Genomic DNA, 21,239 nt, shown 5'->3' on the forward strand with positions numbered 1-21,239 from the left:
ATATACCTAGAAAAATGGAACATGTTAACAAAATTAAACCAAATTAATAAGCAAACTATGGTTCAATTAACCATTCCGCTTCAATAGTTCTTAAGCAAAGTAACTAATACACATACATGTTACTTTTAGGGAAGTATCTGTTATTTTTTCAAAATAATCTGTTACAATTTCAAGTGTCCTTCCCCATACTGACTGAAATTAAAGACTGATTAGTTCTGACAAGTTTCTTATGCCATGCAGTCCTTCCTATGTCATGTCAGACAGACATAAATCTTAAAAAAAAAAAAAAAAAAGACCTGAAACTTGGGGGGAAAAATAGCTTGGATTCCTTGATTCCTCATTTTTTTTCTACCCAGCATGTTTGAAAAAGACTGAAAAATTGGAGACCTTATTTTGTTTTCTTTTGAACCCTTGTTTCTTCCCTGATATCGTAGTTTATAAATCCAGATCTCACATACTCCTTTTTCCTTCCTAATCAACTTACAGAATAGTTGATTAGACCTTAGTTATATATTATGAAGAGGTAAAATAGTTTTCAGTTGGACTTCTCGGGACTCTTGATTTCACTGGCAGAAGTGCCTGGCAAGCCATGCAGAGTTGCTGCTGAAGATTCTACACTCACAGCCTATTTCATTAAACAAGGCACTGACCCATTTCTCCATCTTCCAAAGAGACCATCAGCCCACAAATTAGAACAACTGCACACCAGGGTACAAACCAGACAAGAAGTGTTCAGCTTAACTAATTAGGCCGTCTTTTGGCACAGACAGAAAACACAAATACATTTCCCTCTTTAAATTTAGTGAAAATTTACATTTTAGGAAGTCAGAATCTGAGCCCAAATCACTCACACTGATGCAAAAATCTCAGCTGATTGCATTCACACCTACACTAACGAGAACAAGGGCTTGGGCACACAGAGCTGACAGAGCTGAGTGCATCAGTACAGAAAGGCGCAGGAAAATCTGGGTATTCCTGTCCCCTGGGTGCAGGATAGACAGTTCTGGTTGTAACGCTTTGGTCTGTATTCTGCACTGGGTCAGATCTGTGATAATACTGGTCTCCTCTGGTCTTAATAAACCATGAATCATGCATTTAAAAGTAGGGCTGTAGTCAAAATGGAATGTAGTGATTGTGTAACACCAATTCCTTCTCCAACACTTCTTTCGGCGGGTTTACTGCAGGTCACAAAGAACTATCATCCCTGTCTTTTCAATGCAGATATATAACATGAGTGATATACAATACATACCTCCATAGGTTTCGTGATAAATCTGCTCATTTGCCTGCAACGAAGTGTAGAACATTGTTAGCTCTTAAGTACATTGGCAGCAAGCAAAGCAAAGTTTATATGTATAAATCAAAGAAAGGAGGTACTGTGATGTTTACCCTTTTAAATCCTTCATGCATGAAGGTGTCTCCTCCAGGCACTTCATACTGAAGAATGTCGAGCCCTCGTCTTATGGCTTCCCTTTGGATAAAAAAACAAAAACGAAAAACAAACGCAGGAGAAAATGTTATTGAAAGTTCTTTTTTCTTTTGTCGAGATATTCCTGTACCACAGCTAGATTATGCACCCTGTCGATACATTGCACGGAGTGCATACACATCAGCTAAAACACTGGTAAAACCAAGATTTTTCAAACCCCACAATTTTTCAGCCAAACACCCATGGGTACACAAAACTGGACATATGATACAACGTTAGGGTTAACACATTTCTAGGGCGCAATTCTGTCCCTGTTCCCTCATTCTGGTATACTGTCAGTCAGGATAAGATTGAACTAAAGTAAATGCCAGATAGGAAACTGACAAACTTCAGACGGAATGAGAATTTAAAGCTTATGACCCTGTCATGAAAACGGGACAAATAAAACTCCGTATTCAATCAATCATCAGGACAGTTGGGATTAGGACTTTTCCATTATAAAGACAGAGGCCAAAAGATGAGAGAACAGGATGGGAATGATGAGAATTTCCTATCCTAGACTGGGGACTGATCAGCCTTCCCGGGGCACAGATTGCTCCCTGGTAAGAGAGGGACTTTGATACCATGACCCCTGTTGCACAGCTTCTTAATCCACAAATATCTGTTAGCCAAGAGGATTGCTCAGGGAAATTAATAATTTAATTGATCACTGATCACTAAAAGACCCTGATCCTTGACAAAGTTTTCATTATATTAATTGAACACATATAAGGCAAATAAGGCACAAATATTCAACAGGGAAGATGTAGGCAGTCCAAACATCACCCCCAGATGCTATGGGGCATACTTTTTTTAAAAAGATAGTGAGAGCCTCTCTAAACTCCGTTTTGCAACTGGGCATTTTAGGTAGCGCAACCCAAATTACAGAGGAAACAGGAGTGAGTCTGGGACAAAGGTAAAATCAGGAGTTGGGATTGGGGATGTCCTTAGGGCAAAAACTACATTTTAACCCTTTCAAAGTATAAAATATCTGAAAAGGCACACATGGTGATCAATACAGAGAACAGGAGTTTAGGAGAGTGAATATTCTAATACCATGTTCAACAGGCTGCCACTGGGTTCCTGTCTACTTTCGACCTTGCAAAGAGCAAATCCACCTGGAAGAAGTCGGCAAGTTTGAGCTCTGTCAGCAAGGTACAAGATGGAGACCTGAGTCAAAACTCAGTGGAGCCAGCAGAAATACAAGACCCTGTGGGGTTTCTGGCTTTGGATGAGGCCCTGGACTACAAAATGGAGAGGATGGTGTTGTTCTTTCAAGACTGCTCCAGAGCCCCCTTTATTTATAGGGTGCACTGTACAACTGAGGACCTCACACAGACAGAAGCAGAGGCAAAAGCAAGGGCTTTAAGCTGAAATGAAAGAAAATACTTAGAAACACCTCCATGATAGGGATTTCTGTGCATAAGGCAAATGAAATCCAAAGTTATTTGGCTTTTTTGGTTTGTTTGTTGGGGTGGGGATTTTCTGGTTTTGTGGGTTTTTTGGTTTTTGGGGTTTTTTTTTGTTGTTGTTGGTTTGAGGTTTTGTTGTGGGGTTTTTTTGTTTTTTTTTTTTTTTAAAGAGAGGATTTGGTTGTGAAGGTGGCAACAATAATTTTGCTTCAGCCTCAGATTCTCTTTCTCTTAAGAAGCCTGTCACTTGGGTTTGCAAATCGCCTCTGTGGCAAACCACGGGTGCTGTCTGAAGGCAGCCCAGGAGAGGGGTGCGACAGCCTGGCGAGGTGGTGCTCCAACACTGGCTACCACTGGCTGCTGGTGTAATGTTCAGGGCTTTGGGTCACTTTGAAGGACACTGTGGTACTTCCATATAGTCTTTTGCTCATCAGCTCAGGGTCCAAGATCTCTTACAGAAAAACTGCCCTTATTTGGGTAGTTGGGGTTAGTGAGGATGTGCATGAATCCTCGACTGAATATGCAGTTTCTCCCTGAAATACTGCGGTAAATAACAGACAGACCAGTGCTGCCTTTCTCATATAAGTCTGAAAACAAAATGGTAATGGGAGACCCAAAGGCCTTCTAATCCCTCTTTCAGTTGGGAATGGGGGACAGGATTTCAGCTGGTGCCACACCAAGAACTGAGACAGACCTCCAAATTCTGGTTCTGGGGCCACTCGCTGCTTGAGAGGAGGGATGGAGGGTATTTCTGGACGAAAGCTGTGGGGAGTACTTGCCTGTTTTCTGTTAGTTTCATGACCGTAGTGCCTCGTGAAGAAAAAACGATGAAAGACATCCGCAACATCGGACTGAAACAGAAGAACAAGCCAGATGCACATCACACACACACATTACTTCAGCAGATTTTAATTTGCTAAGAAGCAGTGAATGAAAAAATAGATTTTATATATAGCAAATTAAAATTATCATCTTAAGAAAACTCTACCTTATGAACTTCTCAGCTAGGCTTTCCACAAAAGAGTAAATCTCAGTCCAATGATTTCTGACACTTCCAGACCTGCGAACAAAACATAATTGATTACATTAAACTTATTTCACAGCGAAATTCCTTGTTCCACTCTGGATTTTAAGCCTGGTCTAGTCCAAAGGTAGTTAGGGACACAAATTACATAGAGGTCTATGGAGACAAGGCGGCTAACTCTGTTGAACAGCAGCTGTGTTGGAAGCTGTAACAGGAACCATCATGACAAAACCCACTGACTCAAAGAGAAGTAGAAATAGGTTTGAAGTGGTTTACCATACCATTTTGAAACAAGTTCAGTAACTCTTCCATCTGCTTTTTTCCTATTATAACATAAAATATATTTTCTTCTATCTTAATTTTATTTGACTTCACTAAATCATCTATTAGCAGATTATTTACTTTCCTAGAGCACAGCTCTGCCCTTGCAGCCACACAGAAAGTCTTGACTGATCCTCTATTCTCCCAGAACGCGTGGGAGAATGTTTGCATGAATTACTGTTTGTTTCAAAAGAGAAAGCTTTTGAAGTAATTCAGAAGGGAAAGGCAGTACTCGTAGCTAATTTGCTGGACTAGCATTCTGGACAGTCAATCCCTGGCTCCATTACAAATTTCTTGTGAAAACTTGGGCAACTTAGTTACATGTACTAATTTACACATTTGTGCTGGCATTCCCAATATATAAAACTGCATTACTGGCACTCCCTGGCTTTTTTCTGCTTAGCCTTACATTCTCAGGGACCTCCACAGTTTGGTGAGACTCAGACATCAAACAGAGCCTTGCACACAGCAACTCTACAGTAAATGATAAGTGATTTCTACCATGTGGATCTATGCCATACACTTTCAAGCCATCAAAAGGCTACAAAACATGCGAAGTCAATGGTTTTAAAAACCCTCCCTAGGACAGTGGTGTCAGTTCATTTGTTCTCCTTGCCAGGCAAACTTCTCTATCAGGTGTCTTAGGCAGAAAGATAAATATAACAACGGCACATACAGAAGGACTGCAGGAACTTAGACGCTGAACTAGAAAATTTCTGAAATTTAACTACTGTAAAGCAGTAGCTTTCCTCTAACTGCTGTTATACATTTTTCTGAGTAAATGTATAAAAAAAGTAAGAAAATGATCCCATATTACAATTCTCAGTTCTACTATGGGCTTTCCAAGCGACCCTAAGCCAGTCATTCCTTTTCCTGTATGTCAGGTACAGATCAGCATACAGAAGCCCATGTGTGCAATATAATATGGCACTGCCTGCTCTGCAACAGTGCTGGTGGAGTAGAGGAGAAAAGCAAAGGTAAAGGGACAAGGATTGAAAGGAGAACCCTGAAGTACATAAGCTAGAATAAGTTTGCTCATGTAACCCTGTGCTTTCATGCCACTCTTCTGGAGAACCGGTGATTCATTTGCAGAACAAGCTGGTTATCAGAGTGAAGAAATTTCCAGGCACTGAGCAAGGGCAATAAAGCACCAGTGACTGCTCAAACCAAGGATCTGGATCCTTTGCAATCTCTGATTTATATGTGCTATGCTACTACAGGTTTATATATTCGTGAACAGCACCAATGAAAGGTGCTGGCACTATTAGCAAATGAGCCCTTATCATTAACTGAGCTCATTTTCCTTTATTTTCCTTGAATCTATGCAAAATACGTTTACAGCTGCACCCCCATCCCCCCCCCCCCCCCCCCCCCCCGGATTTGACACTTTCCGTTTCATTCTGAGTTTGCCATCCCACTTAAATAAAATTCCTGCAATTTCCAGTGGAGTCACTTCCCTACATAGAATTGCCACAGTTTCTTACTTGGAAAAGACTGACCTATTTTGGATAAGGTATCAAATTTCTACTGCCAGCTGCAGAGGCACTGATGCAATCCAAAAAAGAAAGTAGCAACGAATTTTCTTTATAACAGCAACAAATCATCACTTCCAGTACCTTCTTAGGACTTTGGAATTACTTTTATTTTTCTTTTTTTCTTTTTTTTTAATCTACCCCTCAGGCAAAGAAGAGCTTGGTAAAACAGCCTAGACACTGAAAATTCAAGAAAATCATAAGCCACAAATGTGGAAAAACATGAAGACTTTTAAAGTGAAAATGCACAGATAACCTTAATACTGTGCACTTCCATGTGCTCTGACCACAACGAAACACACCTTCTTGGAAAGGGTACAGCCAATGAGACTAGGAATTAGCTGTAATAAGTCTATAGATGTCCACCTCTGAAAAGCTAGGGAGGTCTCTGTCATGGGCTAGTCCTCACAGGAAGCCTACTGTGCTCTCAGAGTGCCTGGCTCTACACCACTGAGCTAGAACCCTGTTCAGCAGCAGTACTTCAGCAGGACAGGGTGTCTCCTTCTCCCCTAGGAGGAATTCTGCACCCACATGTTGTTTATCAGCTGGGAAGTGTCAAAGTGACCCATTCTATCAACTGGGAAGTGTCAAAGCCAGACAGAAATACTAGCAAGAAAATGTTACTGTTTCAAAATCCCATATAAAGAGTACCAGGGAAGTGGTCAGCACTTAATCACTTTCCTCACCACACTCCTCCAAGCCCAGGTGTGTCATCTCCCACTGCAAATGATGCCCAAATGTCACCAATGCTGGTCATGTCAAACCCCTCATGAACACCAGTGGGGGTGACCTGGCTTATAGAAGAATCTGATTTCCCCTCCCTTGCGCACAAGCTCGCCTCTAAATATCCCTGTTTGCAAAGTATTTTTATTTGCTGTTTCATATATATATATATATATATTTTGAAGGCTTTTGGGGTTTGTCCTGATAGTTTCGTCTGTTACCTTAGAGGTCTGATCCCGCACCACCAGCACCAGCAATTTTAATGACAGATTAAACAAAAAATTACAACAAAGTGTTTGCTAAACTATATACTAAGTTGCCAAATGCTGTCAAATGTTACTCCCAACACTTACAAATAGAAGTTGCCCAACACTACTGAAAATACTGAGGAATTTCACTGCTTTTTGGATCTTATCTTTCACACTGCAGAATCACTTTTGCTGCCAACATAAACTAACCTGCTGCTGTTAATGGCTGGATCAGATTAGGAGTATTTTGCCTTGGTTTCCCCCATGGCAAGTAGGAGGCTCCAAGCATACTCTAAGCTCCTTTCTGACCACGGCCAATGCTTGAAAGCCATACTCATTTTCAACTCAACAGTTACCAAGCCCAGAGAAAGCACAGGGTCTTTCAGTGGTGCTTTACACTACAGGTTACTCTTTGACATCCACACAGCATGATTTTTACAGCAGTTTCAGTGCTTTTGTTGCTTCACTTAGAACCTTCCAGTAACTAAGAACAAACCGTTAATCAGAATACCTGTGCTAATAGGAGCCTTGACAGAGTTGGCATGTTGTCCCAAAGTGCCATCAGTAAATAACCACAAACAGATTCCTTGTCTGGCCTTTTTGGCCACCATATGATACATTACTGTAAGATTTCAGAGGAACTGTGAAGACTTCTGAATAATGAGGAAAGAATAAACAAAGCACAGAAAAGATCAGTGCTGTGCAGAAAAAGCACTGGTCATGCGACACACGCTCATTGACCCTCACCAGTAACTAGGAGAAGCCATGAGGAAGTGATACAGCCAGGGAATTCTATGCATCCTGCTGTGGAAGTTAGTACCAGTGGATTCATCAAGCCAGCACTGTGGCTGTCTGCAAAGAAAGACTATGTTAAAGCCAGACCTATCTTTTTGGCTCACATCTTAGAGATTTCCTGCTTTCAGTCATCAGCTACTTGGTTCAACTTCTCACATCAATCAGAATGGCTGCGTCACCCAGCTGAGCCCTGGGGCTTCCTTCCTGCGCCCTCCCCACTGAAGAAGCCCAGTGAGCCTGATGGTCTCGGCACAGCACCAAGCCCCACAAACCAAAGACCTCTTTGGATAGCAACCCACAGCTTACAAGCAGTTTGTGTGCCTTTCAGAGTCAAGCAGGATGGTGAGGTTTCAGCCCACGGAGGTTACATAATTCTCATGGCGGAGGAAAATGCAAAGCTGCTGTGGGCAGCCAGAGCACTACAGAATGTATTTCAGGGCCTGTTTCTGATGCTGATACCACTGGGGTGAACCTGGAGCAGGCCCAGAGAAATAGCAGAATTTCCCCAGGTTCATACCTATGCAACTGGGATCAGAATTAGGCCCAAGTGAAGCAAAAAACCCCACAGGAGCCATTTGTTGCGAGCATGCTCCCTGCTCCATAAGCTCTGTTCCCATTACACATGAGACAAAGAGAAGAGTCAGCAAACCACAACATAGGAAAGAATGCGCACCCGGCCTCATCGGGACTCGGCTTGGAGGAGCAGCTGCTGCTGCAGCTCCTGCTGCTGCTGTTTTCCTGAATTTCACATTGCTACCGCTTGATGGGAGGGGAAAACAGGAGGTCAGTGAGTATTTCTGGGGGTGGAAGTGATGTGATTGCAAGGCTTGATTCTGCTCCTGCTTATTTTGGAGTGACTCCTTCTAGCTTGACTGAGTTCTATGTCACTACAAAAACAGTGAGCATGTTAGAGTCATGCCTACCTCAGTCTGAGGTATTTCACTACTTTTTGTGAAGACAACAAAGCACGAGATGGACTGGAAACCTCCTCTTCTTTCCTAACAGGGTCCCAGAGGCGGTGGAAGCTGGAACCCAGATAAATCAAGCAGCACGACCCTGGAATATGGGGTGCCACTCTCAGCACAGTTACTTCAGCAGGCAAAACCAGGAAGGTAACTTGTCAGGTGTCTGTCCTAGGGCATATGTGATTCACAGTTACAGCTAAACCCACTGCCAGGAGCCTACGCAAATCAACCTCGTGCAATATACATCAGACCTGCAGCTTAGCAGTGAAAGTTAAAACTCCAGCACTACCCAAACAGTAAATATTTTTATTACCACATGTACACAGTGAGAAGGCAGCAGGACCCAAAGCCTTTCCTCCCTGCTGAAGGTGGGAAAGTGAAACCACTTGAAGGTACAGAGCTGCCCCTTGTCCTATTGCCCTGCTATATGCATTTGCCTCTGTTACAGGTTAGCTGAAGACAGCAATTCCAGAGATCCTGGAGGAAGAAAGAGACCCATTATTACTGATGCTGGGTTCAGTTTGAGTATGGTGTCAGGGAAGTACAGCACCCATTGAGTTTTCAGGTTCCTGTAAGTCTACATCCCCTTGAGCTAATGGTGGTCCTGTATACAGCCCATCGCTCAGAAACATGGCACTTGGTTGTTGTTATTTGGAGAGCTCTTTGTGGCCACAACCACACTGTAGACAACAGAATTCTTGCACATGGCTAACAATGGCTCAGCAATAAAAGCAAACCCTGGGGCATCTAGCTTGTTTTGGTTTCAGACGCACTTGTGTGTTCATCCACCCCTCTGCTCCATTTTGAGCTAGCCGAGCATTCAAAGTGACAATCCTCCTCTCCCAAACAATACTTCTTGCGAGCATGGAAGGGACCTTGACTGGGTGATTCATCCAGGCAAGGAAGGACTAGTTTATATTATCTGCTCCAGAGGCAATTAGAAACACTGGCAGAGACAACCATTTGGAGACAGTCCTTCCTTCAGAGTACTTATAACATTAATGGACAAGTGCTGGAATGGGGAAGGGAAGATGAAGAGAAGTGACTGGAAAACAGATCTTTGTCCTAGGCCAGCACCCTGAGCACAGGACCCGAAGTACCTGAATCCAAAAGGTTTCATGACCAAAATCATTGATTTTATAGATAGCTTTTCTCCTGTAAAACTACTGACAAAGTCTGCAGCAACATTACAGGCTTCTGTAAGTCATGCCTCAAAGGTTGCCCTTTGCTTCTGCAGTAATCCATCTGATCCACAAATCTTGTCCATCTGGTGCAAGAGCTCTTGCTACATCTCCAGCCAACAAAAGAGCACAAAGTGAAATTCAGAAGCCATGCTCAGACTACATTCAACCATTTCAGATCTTCCTGTAAAGCTCCACAGCTGCTCTGAGCAGCATCAGGGCTGGAAGACCTGCTCTCAGCATCCCAGTCCTCTTCAGCATGACATGGAGAGCAAAGCAGGGCACTCAATCCCAGTCACAGTGGAATACTCTTAACAAGGTGCAGGGAGATACAACTCTTGAGCTGTGAATAACTCACAGGAGTCAATTCATCTTCTCTCCATTTCAGATGAAAAGGTTCAGTCCTACTATGCCTCATAAAAACTCACAATTCACACCAGTGTTTGGCCTGCAAGCTCAGACAAAAGTAATGAAATTCTCAATCACTGAGCGCACACAAACAAAAATCCTATGTCAGTGGGAATCTTACGGTTTACTTCCTTGGCTCAAGCCCCAAATAAATCAGATTTAGTTACATGCATAAATAGACTGCAAATGACAAGCTGCCATGGCTTTTTCTTCCCATTAACTGTACACATTTCATGTCAAACAACCACTACCCATTAGCTTTGCCTTGTGTTTTATAAAGAATTTTTTTCTTGGGGCAGAAGGAGGAGAATTGGTTTTCCTGAATATTTTTTTCCTGCCAAAAGGCAAATCTGGCAGAATAATATCAGACAAAATACAAACAAATAAAACCTGGTTCCAATAACATAGGTATGTCTGAAGCTGAATTAAAATTTGCTTTGGAACATTCCAAGCAATTATACCTGGTTGTAAGAAAATCACAGCACTGGCTGCGATATAACCACAACAAAGATAAATGCAAAGGCAAAATACCAACAGATTATGTTTTGAAACAATAAAGAATATTGCTTACAGACAGTTGGAGAGTATGAGAGGTGTCCTGTAGATGATGTGGTTACATTATAAAGGGAGGCAAAAAAAAAACCCGCCAGACAGCAAGGGAGGAAGACAGATAGACACAACCATTTTTAAATATACATGCATAGTAATCAAAGCTATCTAAGGAACAAAGCTGATACTTTTGTTCAGACACCAACTCCTCTCAATCGGCAGCTGACCTGCGTCAGGTCCCACATCTTACAATGAACTGAAGTCTGGCCGCAGTAGGTATTCTTGCTTACAGAAGAGGGAGTCCAGCAGTGGTTTAAGTCAGTCAATACAAGATTTTCAAATGCAGTTAACTTCGGTGAGAGAACACGTGTTCAGACACCTATCTTTGCCAGCAGTCTGATTTCCAACCACAACAATGCTGTTAGCCACACTCTTCCCCTCTTCACGAACTGTGTAAAACCAGCACAAAACATCATTGGACTGAGACAGTGTAGAGAGAGAAGCTGCAGAAGTTCTCACAGGTCCAGCTCCATCCTAACACTCTTGGGCTGGGACTATGTGGGCGGGGGAAGAGAAGCAGAAGGATACAGGGAAAGCCTGAGGCCAAAAATACTTGCTCTCACTAGTACTTGTAATTCATGAGCGCAAAATATATTCAAATCATTGGCAAGTAAACAAAAAAATCGGGGGGGGGGGGGGGGGGGGGGAGCAGAGCAGGCACAAATCGTGTTTACCAGACTCTCTTCATTTGCTTTATATATGGCATACTGTGAAAAAACAAGGTATGTGGAGATCAGCAATTCACCGTAGTTGCCTTAAAATGATAAAAAGCTGGCCCAGAATAGCAGCTCCCAAAATGCCTTTTGTTCTGATGGCTTTCTGGCTTGCCTGAAATGACTTAGGAAGTATCAACCTCTGTCCCTTCTGACACCTCCCTCCCCCACAAAAACTGGCTTTTCAAGGGGAAGTTGGGGAGGGGGACACAGACCCGAAAACTAAAACCAGGAAGATGATGGGATAGGGTAGCTAATTTCCCATCTAATCAGAGGTTGGGCTCTTCCCCCCCGCCAGCTCCCCACCAGGGACATTCACCTCTGGAGCAAGGCTTACCAAGTTTAAAGAGAGGCAGCTGGAAAACAGATTACAAGTGAGAGGCTGGCCACACTGTAGTGATGTCTTTACCAAAATTGCTCTTGACATGGACGCTCTTGGGAGCACCGGAGATGAAGCAAAACTGATGCGAAAGGCAATATTGTTGTGGGCCCAAGAGACAGGAGTACCATGAAGAGAGACTACCCAGAAGCTCAGGGAGACAATGAGGTGTTGATAAAAGGTACTTGGGCCAGCCTCCCCCCCAAAAAAAGAGTTATAATCACTGCTCTAAAAGAACATCAGCCAAGGCCTTACTGAAGACATTTGCGCTGCCATGGTCTGTGCTGTGGAAAAAGAAAACATTTTCCCAAGACTGTGCAGCTCATTTTTCCTCAAAATCCAAACAATTTCTTAGCAAACATCCCAGCAGGAAAAATGAGAAAATACTTTTGACTAAGTCACATTCTTCCCTCCCGCCATTTCCCATCCTGTCCTACAGTCAAAAAACAAAGAAATTTCTTCATATTTGGTAAATGTAAAATACAGACAGCTCTGCAGCTCAGATCTGTCATGTCAAGCATTGCCAGCAGTAGATATTTATGTCACTTATAAGTCCTTACTTTAAAATGGTTTCTATCTGTTGCACTAATAAACAATCATAATGATGCTACCAGGCACTGTTATAATTAGAAAACACTAGAGGTCAGTCATCCTTTCTGCTGTGCAAGTGCATTTCAATATGACTACAAACAACAACTGGATGTTAACAACAAGGCAGGGATGAAAGGGAGTTATTTACATACTCAAGCACAAGGATGTCACTACAAGATCTGAGAGTCAAGCAATCGAATCCCTAAGAGGACCTGTCCCCAGCAGTTTGGGTTGGGACTGAAACAAGTTCTTCATGCCCCTGGACAGCCAAAGCAAATGAGGCAACCATAGCAAGTGAGAACTACTCAGCTATCCATTATGTTGGGCTTAAGGGCTATGCTTGTTAAAAGGTAAACAGGAGATCTTCAATATCACATGTGACTTGATCTTACCACATGCCATAGAAGAGATGGGTATGCTAACTGCACAATTTACCTCATGCAGAGGGAGCGAGTTAGCTGTGAACAGAAAAACTTCTGCTGCTTCAAGTATGATAGTTTAAAGTCTTCCACTACACCTCCAAATAAGCTCAAGCCTGCATAACTCGTAAAGTATGACATACTGACAGCACAAGATACCAGACTCTAGGCAGCTGCCTCTGCAGCCAACAAATGCCCAGTTCTCCTAGCTTCAAGAGGTTTGGTCATTTAAGCATCCCCTGAGACAAGGCAGTCCTAACGTGGCTCTGGCATGGTCAGACAATCCTAAGGAGGATGGCAGCAGATCTCCCTCCCACACATGCTGCTTTTCCCTTTCACCATGCCAGCTTCTTGGGCATCCAAGGCTTAGTTCCACTGCTCTGATCTTGCCTATCCCATGGAGTTAACATAAAGGGCTGCAATCAGGCAGAGAAAAAAACTGTAAGAAATCAGTGAGTTTCTTTTTCTAATTGGTAGCATATATATTATACCAATAACTTCACCAGCAGATGATCTTTTCCATATGATGGTTGTTGCCTGCAGGATTAAATCCCCACAGACTTTGCCTGGCAGAATGAAAAGGGAAAATCATGCCCCAATAAATCATTGCACTAACATACAGCGCTTACACGCATAAGGAGAAAGGTCTGTTGTCTTCTTCCAATTTGCCTCCTACTGATGTGAGATTACATCTTTCTATGGGGAAGCAAAGTAAAGCAGATTTAAAGTCATTTTGGTTCATCCAGGCCGACTTTAGAAACAGTGCCTGTCACTCAGCTACAGGGTCATAGGATTAAAGCTTAAAGCCCGAAGTTTTCACAGAGCCAATGCTTCAATGCCATTACTAGACAGTTAATTAAGACTGAATGCATCTAACTCCAGACTGGCAAGGCACCAATGAAAGGAGGAATCCCCAGGCCATGTGGAGATACTCTGTGGCATATAGGGCTGTTTTCTTCTGGGGATTCTCCCATTAGAAATTAGAGCCAGGATTCTTCCCAGATATGTATCAGCATGAATCCAATTCTAAAAAAAAATTACTCCACTGCATTTTCAGATTTGACCAGCTGCTTCTGACTGTCTTCCTGCCTTCGCCATACCACAAATACCCTGGTCGTTCTCAGCACTAATGGATAATCTAGTTCCTTTCTGATGAACTGTCCCAAGATCCAGAGTCTATCCAGTCAATCCGCCCTGCCTCCATAAAGCTCCTCGTGCTGTGCCAGATGTCACAGAATACAGCTGGGACTAAATACACCCTCAGCCAGCATGGGACCCATGGCTCCTAAAAACTGGCACTCTAATATTACCCATATGGACCATAATGCAATCTCACTGAGGCCAAAAGCAACATTGCCACAGACTTGGTGGGAGCAAGGATGGATTCTAAAACCACTCAGGGGCTCAAGTAACTTTTACTACAGCGTTTTTTCCAAAGAGGAACTCTTTGGTATATCTCTCAAAGGTTATAAAGACTCAGTTTGTCACTGAAGTCAAAGAGAACTTTCCCACTGGAACCAAAGTGCATGACTTTTACTTCAACCATAATCAGGTCTAGTCTCCAGTGGACCACTGTACTGAGTGAATAACACCTGAGCCAAGATACAAGACCCTGTGGCCTGCTAATGATATTTGGCATGTCAAAATGCAATTTAATTATAGTATTGGATAGTTGTTCGACTTAGTTGTTGGAATAATAATATTTTGTTAATGTGTAAGCAAATAGCTACGTGTTTGGTGCCTATTTATAGGTTTTACTTAAGTGTAGTACCCTGAGATTGAGGACCTTTTCATAATATATCCTTGTAGAAACAGTAATTGCTCAGAGAATCACAAATCAGTCTTTACAAGTAATTGCAGATGGTGTTGAATCAGAAGTTCTATTTCATAACATATCAAACATGATATATATTTTCACAGTAAATATTTGACTTATCAAACTTGAAGTGAATTAATGCTTAATGAATTATGTGAATTTTAAGCCATCTGTAGTCCTATATATAAGTAATCATGCACATGATATTTTTTTAAAAATTCTGTATGGTGCAGTGTAACTGGGTATATTTTAATTATGTGCTATACCAATAATTTTGTACTCCAAAATTACTGGCTATTAGGCTGTATTTTTTTCTCAACTATCCAAATGCCAGTAATTTTAAAATAACTAAATATTCAAAAAAATATAAAAAACCAATCTTCTGTATACCCACTATGGTAAAATTTTCTCCCAACTACTTTTGCTACATTTTCTCTATAAAACTATGATTCTGTAAAAGAAAGCGTATGATTTTATGTCTACAATACTGAAGAGGAACTTTCTTACACAATCAACTTCCTATTGCTTGACACATCTGTAACTGAGCAAATCACTCTCTTCTCTGCCTTGATTTCCCAAATACAACATGAGTGATAACACTGATGACCCCAGTTTTCGGATCTACAGATGAAAAGTAGCATAGGAGCACAATGTGGTGAATTCTAGGGGTACACAATGCCCTTGTAAACAACAAAATTGCACTGTAGAAGACAGATACTGTGTCACAGAGAGAACCCATACTGCAATCACCAACATTTATTGTTCCAGGGAATTCAATACAGGAAGTGAGCATAACAACAGTACCAGTCACTTCTTGAAAGCCTGGTGAGAATGAATTTGAGAACTAACACTAGACCCCCACAGAGCTCTTTCTAGACATGAAGGTTACTTCAGGAACAAGTTCTTAGTGAAAGAAAACAAAACAATGACTATGTGGTGTGTTAGTGCATCTTTTTAGAAAGGCAGAATGCCTTTGGTCTTCAGACCCTTTTGCTCTAAAACCAGAATCACTACTTAATGATAGCTTTTTTCTTCTTTTTGAATATGGGAATATACTGGCTCCTGAGTGATGGTGGCTTTTTGCACCACGCAGGCTGTGCAGACGGTCTGATGGACTGAACAGTTCTCCCAACTGGGAAACAGCACAACGCAGACTTCATACCTGGCTTGTGGGTAAGAATCACGAAGAAAAGGCTTCAGCCTTTCATAATACTATGTCACATACGTAAGGAAGGATGTATTAGATAACACAACCATCACACTGAGTATATGTGGGAGACTAACAATTTACTTCGTGAGTTTAACCCTTGGCTGTCAAGCCCTAGCAGTGCACCAGGAGAAACAGAAATTTGTGCCTTGTGAAAAACACCTGCGGACGCACCAGTTTACCACTCACTTTGCTAGCACTTGCTGTAACATGCCTATAAATGTGAGCTTAACCATACCCTCTGGCCATACCTAAATTTGGCTAACACAGTATTAAACAAAAGTATTTACCAACCTATTTTACTAGATGTAACTCAAACACAGGTTTAGACGATTCCAAAGAAGCTGGGCAGAAACAAATTTTATGAAACCTTACAGTGAGTCTGTAAAAAGCAACCACTACAAACAGTCTAGTCTTAACTTTAGGTAGTCTGCACAGCCCTGGCACTGCTGAATCCCACAGATGACATCTCAGGGCTTAGCCCAAATCTGGACACCAAGCTCCAGGAGTACTGGGGGCACTGACCAACATCCCCTCAAATCCAACGCTCGCAGCCCACATGCAACACACGCTACAACCTGAGGGCGACCACATCTCCTGGGTTTGCACGTGCAACTAACCCAGGATAAAGCACGGTGTTCCCCTAAATGCTCTGCTTGGGAAATGTGCAAGTTTTGGGGAGCAAAAATAAGGACCCTGCCCCACACATCATGTTTGGCACCAGGGGAGACAGGAAAAGGCACCCAGGGAGACGGGGGAAACAACGTCCCTGCTGCTGTAAGGAGGCACTGAAGGGTGAATAAACGTTTTCAAATGCGACTGTCACTTACTTATCCAGGACGAAGTAGAGATCAAAGGCACCGTGACAGGAGCGCTGCTCTTCTTGCTCTTCCTCCTCCTCCAGGCGGGCGCAGGAGGTTAGGCTCCCCATGGCCAGCAAGAAGCAGCACAAAAATGCTGCTTTCTCCACGCTGCTCCTGCCACTCGCCATCTTTTCCTTTCCTTAATTCTTCCTCCTCCCCCAGTGTCTCTCTCGCTGCAGACCTTACAGGCTCTTCGGAAGCACCGAGGGCAGAGGAAAAAAAAAAAAAAAAAAAAAAGAACAAAAAACCTCAAACCACTAACTTCAGGATCTCAGCTCAACCCTGCAGGCTCAAGGCAGCCCTGCCCGCCGGGCACTGGACTGCTGGCTCTGGGCCGGGGGCTGAGTCCGGCCGGATGGACCCCGGAGCCCCGTCCCCATGCCCCGCCGCCTGCCCCGAGCGGCTCAGCCCCGTCCCGCACCGAGGGAAGCGGCGCCTCTCGCCAGGGCCGGAGGCAGGAAGGGGCAGAGGGAGGGGAGCGGGGGGAGGGAGACAGGATCTGATGGGGGAAAGCTGAACCGGGACTTTCCTGTTCCGGGATACCGAGGTGGGAACGGCTGCTGCGAGCCGGGGGCTGAGGTTAGGAACCGCTGCGCCCCAGCCCCGCCGCCTCTCCCCGCGGGCACAGGGCGGGCGGGCGTCCTTCCGTCCCTCTCTCCTTCTCTCGGCCTGCCCGGCAGCCGCCGCGGGGAGGCGAGGGGAGGGGAGAGCAGCCGCCCCTGCCGCCCGTGCGCGCTGCTCCGCGGAGGCGGCTCCGCGCCGGCTGCTCTCGGGGCTCGGCAGCGGGGCAAGGGGCAGCGGGGCCCGGCCGGCTGCACGGCGGGACATCGCTGCGCCTCCCGCCCGCAGACTCGGGGAGCGGCGGGGTGTCCTGGGATGGCTGGGGCTGTAGGAGATGGGCGTCATTGCAAAACCCTGTGACAAACCGGGGGGGACGGGACGGGACGGGACACGACGCGAGGGGGCACTTGTGAAAAATTTAGCTGCAGGAGATGAGTGCAATTGAAAAAGGTTATTGACTGGGGGCGGGGGCAAGGGCAGGTTTTCAGGACCCTCTCATGCCACAGCAAATAGTTTCTCTTCCGTGGTAAAAAAACTTAGTTTACTCACACTGGAGCCTGCACACATCCTGCAGGCAATGAGTAACGATTAAACGAAATCTCTCAATGGAGGCTTTGCACAGTAGCATGGTCACTCCCCGCCTGATGCACACAGGTTACAAAGCACAGCCCTGAAGAGCTGACCCAGCTCATCTGGATGCTGTCTCCAAAGTTTGAATAATTAGCGGCTTCCAGCCGCTTCCCCCTCCCCCACGCTGTGCAGCCCCTAATTAACGAAAAGAGCCGCAGGGAGGGGTGCGAGCAGAGTCATTTTGCATGACGGAGTCGGGAATAGACGTTTATCTCTCTTTCCTGGGGGCAGGCTTTTGAACGAGAGTCGAGGCCGAGGGACTCCATCCCGTGTGGGGTGCTGGTACGCTGCCCCACTGGGCAGCAGCCCCCCCCAACACCCATCGCTTCGCTGGGTGTCTCTTCACCCGGGAAGCCGAAAGATAACGCTCCGGCCCGGAGCCGCTTCTACGTGCCAAGAGGAAGGAGTGACCCCTCCTCTCCGCACCGAGGCCGGTACCCGAGGGGGCGCAGGGCCCACCCGGGCGGCGCTCGGCCCGCTGCCCTGCGGGGAGGCGCTGGAAGGCTGCGGGTGGGGTGTTTCGCCGCAGCACACGGCAGCTCTGTCCTGGGCGCTGCCGGCTCCGCCGCAGGCGTGCGGCTGCACGGGGAGGCGGCGGGGTGCCCCCACGCAGCCGGCGGGCCCTGTCCCTCTGCGCCCCACAAGGACACGCGTGCTCGCGGCGCGCCAGCCCCCGTCGGACCCGGTGCCCCCTCCAGCAGCCCTTCGCGTGTTTTGTGCGGTGTAGGTTGCCGCCTGCAAGTCTGAAATAAAGTTTGCGCTGCGGGGAAAGCATCTCCGTTTCAGTTCCCCGTTTCTGTGCTGGACCGAGTTCAGACACATCCAACCGCGGCGGCGGTCGGGAACTTATCAAGAAAAGATTAGAGGGTCCACCGGTTTTCAGCTGCTCGCCCAGTTTTAACTATGCACAGCTAGAAGCTGAACACGCTGCTTGAGCTAACCACTTTAAAGGGTTTTGTGCACTGGCCAGTTGAGACCCAGCGATTACTTAGATCATGGAGAAATACAAGAAACCCACATCCTCCCTGGTGACATTCACAAAAAATGAGCAAGAGGCTGCCGGGCAGCAGGAATCCCCCTTCCTCCCGCTCTGCCGGGCTTCGGCCTCGACGGTGCCCACTAGCGTCCGCAGCCGGCACGGTCCCCGGGAGCCCCGGTCCCCGGGAGCCGCAGGCCCGGCACCGCGTCCCGGCCGCCCTCGCTACCCCCTGCCCGAAGCGGCCGTTCTCCCCCGCAGCCACCGCGGCCTTTCAAAAGTAAATCAAAATGCTAATAGCTTCAGGTTCCCTCGGTGCTTCGTGAATGTCTGATTGTTTCGTAAAATAACGCGGCAGACTTCAAGGGAGTCTCCAAAGCAGAACAAGGCACTAGGAAGAAAAATTTGGCTGTAACGATTTTCTGATAATGTGCATCGCCCTTCTCTGATCACTAATAAATCATCTTACTCGGAAGGAGAGCAGGCTGCCCGACCTGCCTTCTCCAAAGGATACGCAGTCCCGGCAAAGGGGGCACGTTTTGAGGCTCGTTGGGTTTACGCCAAAGCCACGATACCACAGCGATTAGCGCTGGCTAGCGACTGCCGCGGTCAGTGCCCGGCGGACAAAAATCCGGGTGAATGTGGGACTAGCGGTTTGCCAGCGCCCCTTGCCCGCTCGCCCAGCCCCTGCGAGGAGGGCCGGGCACGGCGGGGCTGCCTCTGCAGAGCCGCCTCCCGGCGCCACAGCCTCCTGTTCTCAGCAACGCGGGTTGTCCGATCTGCGTGAGAGCCTCCCGTGTCTGTCACATACACCGGGCAAGCCCGGCAGGTCCGACACCGGAGCGAGGTGGGGTCAGCGCTTGTGTCCCGGGGCGGGGGAGCGGGGAGGCAGGGCGGGCCGGGCCGGGGGCGCAGCCCGGGGACTGCCGGTGGCCCGGGCACCCGGGCTCATTTCCTCGGGTATTGCTCGAAGGAAAATCACACCAACCACCAGCTGAGCTGACCGTAAGGTGCGGATCTTACCCTGGGACAGGGGTTCCCTCAGCGCACTCTCTCACAGCGATTCAAGCTCCGCAAGGCAGGTGGCAACGTCTAGTTATCCCTCCCCGCGCCTTCTGTAGCTATTTGCGTAAAGGCTGCGAAGATAGAAACTCTTGCGATACGAAGTGCGGTGGGAATTGTTCATCTCGGTTTCCTGACATCTGCACCCCAAATCAGGAAGTGTTTCCAAGGAACTATTAAGAGGTGCCACCGGCACGTAAACCCGTCCCTGGGAGGGTGGTTAGGACGTGGATTCCCCCCCCCCACCCCCCCAGCGGCGGGTCAGCTACCAACCCCCGTTACTCTCCATAACGTTGTTCGTTCTGCCCGAGCTGAATTTTAAAAGAAAACACAAACTCTTGACTTCACCCTCTTTAATCCCTGTAGCTCAGGACACGTAGAGCGTGATTCACTCTCTTTATTGGTGTAAGATTGCTCTTTAATTGCAGCAAAACCCCATCCTTTCAGAAGCATTAAAGGGTTGACGTTTCTTTTCCCAGTGTAAGCCAATATTCAGATTACATGGACACTAATCAAATAACCCGCGTTATTTCATTTGTCAACATGTTCATAAGAATTTTCTACCAGGCGTTAAAGGCATTTATATGGAACGACATCTTTCAAAAGCAATGTCGCTAGTCCAAATTTAGGGAATATTTGACCATGACAAGAAGTTTGACGGTTTTATTTTACATCCCAGCTGCACCACAAATCGTTTCATACCTCAAACATTCCTAATTTTGTTTCCTGCGAGTACTTTCTATGAAGCAGTGATTTTCATTTAAGCCACTCTTGTCAATACCCGCAGCTCCCAGAATAACCTTCTATCCAAAAGTGTTTGTCAGATGCTCTAAAGGACAACTGGCAAGAAGGCTTTGGAGGTGTTCCTGTTTGCTTAGGGTTTCCCCCCAACTTTAAAAGAAACTCCTCTTGTTAAAGTACCGTTAGGAGGGGGAATCCCGTCCACCTTCCGAGCTCCCCTCGCTGCGGTCCGCAGCCGCTCCCGGGATGGCTCCTGCCAGGGGAAGGGCTCCGCGTCCCCGCGGCGGGGGTGGCAGCGAACCCCGGCGGAGGGGGGCGGTTCAGGGCCGGCGGGGAGGCCGGGGGGCAGGCGCCTCGGTGGGCGTTTCCCGGGGTCTGCTCTGGGCGGGGAGCCGGCGCGGGGCGGGGGGATGCTGCTGTGCCAGGGCGATGCGGCGGGGGGGGGCTGCCAGCGCAGCTCTTGGGGGGTCGGGCGGCCCCGGCCATGGGATGAGGGCTCCGCGGGGACGCGGCCGTAGCGGGGTCCGCGGGCTGCGCGCCGGGCGGGCAGGGGGGCACGGCGGGGCCCCCGGAGCCGGAGAGCCCCTGTGCGCGA

The 21,239-nt window shown here is 46.4% G+C and overlaps 1 protein-coding gene across 2 annotated transcripts in view; it reads right to left on the bottom strand.

Annotated features, from left to right (window-relative positions):
- Positions 1-17,409, bottom strand: part of ANTXRL (ANTXR like) — a 71,287-nt gene extending 53,878 nt beyond the window's left edge. For both annotated transcript variants that reach the window (XR_012629679.1, XM_074874836.1), the window contains exons 1-5: positions 16,642-17,409; positions 3,869-3,940; positions 3,660-3,731; positions 1,390-1,471; positions 1,253-1,286 (exon numbers count right to left, since the gene is read on the bottom strand). Coding sequence is in view for 1 of the 2 variants with exons in the window: in XM_074874836.1 (XP_074730937.1) it covers positions 1,253-1,286; positions 1,390-1,471; positions 3,660-3,731; positions 3,869-3,940; positions 16,642-16,802 (421 nt within the window). In the remaining variant the exon portion in view is untranslated. The remainder of the gene's footprint in view (positions 1-1,252; positions 1,287-1,389; positions 1,472-3,659; positions 3,732-3,868; positions 3,941-16,641) is intronic.
- Between the last annotated feature and the right edge of the window lie 3,830 nt (positions 17,410-21,239).

Source organism: Strix uralensis, chromosome 7, assembly GCF_047716275.1.
Source record: "Strix uralensis isolate ZFMK-TIS-50842 chromosome 7, bStrUra1, whole genome shotgun sequence".
Taxonomy (NCBI): Eukaryota; Metazoa; Chordata; class Aves; order Strigiformes; family Strigidae; genus Strix; species Strix uralensis.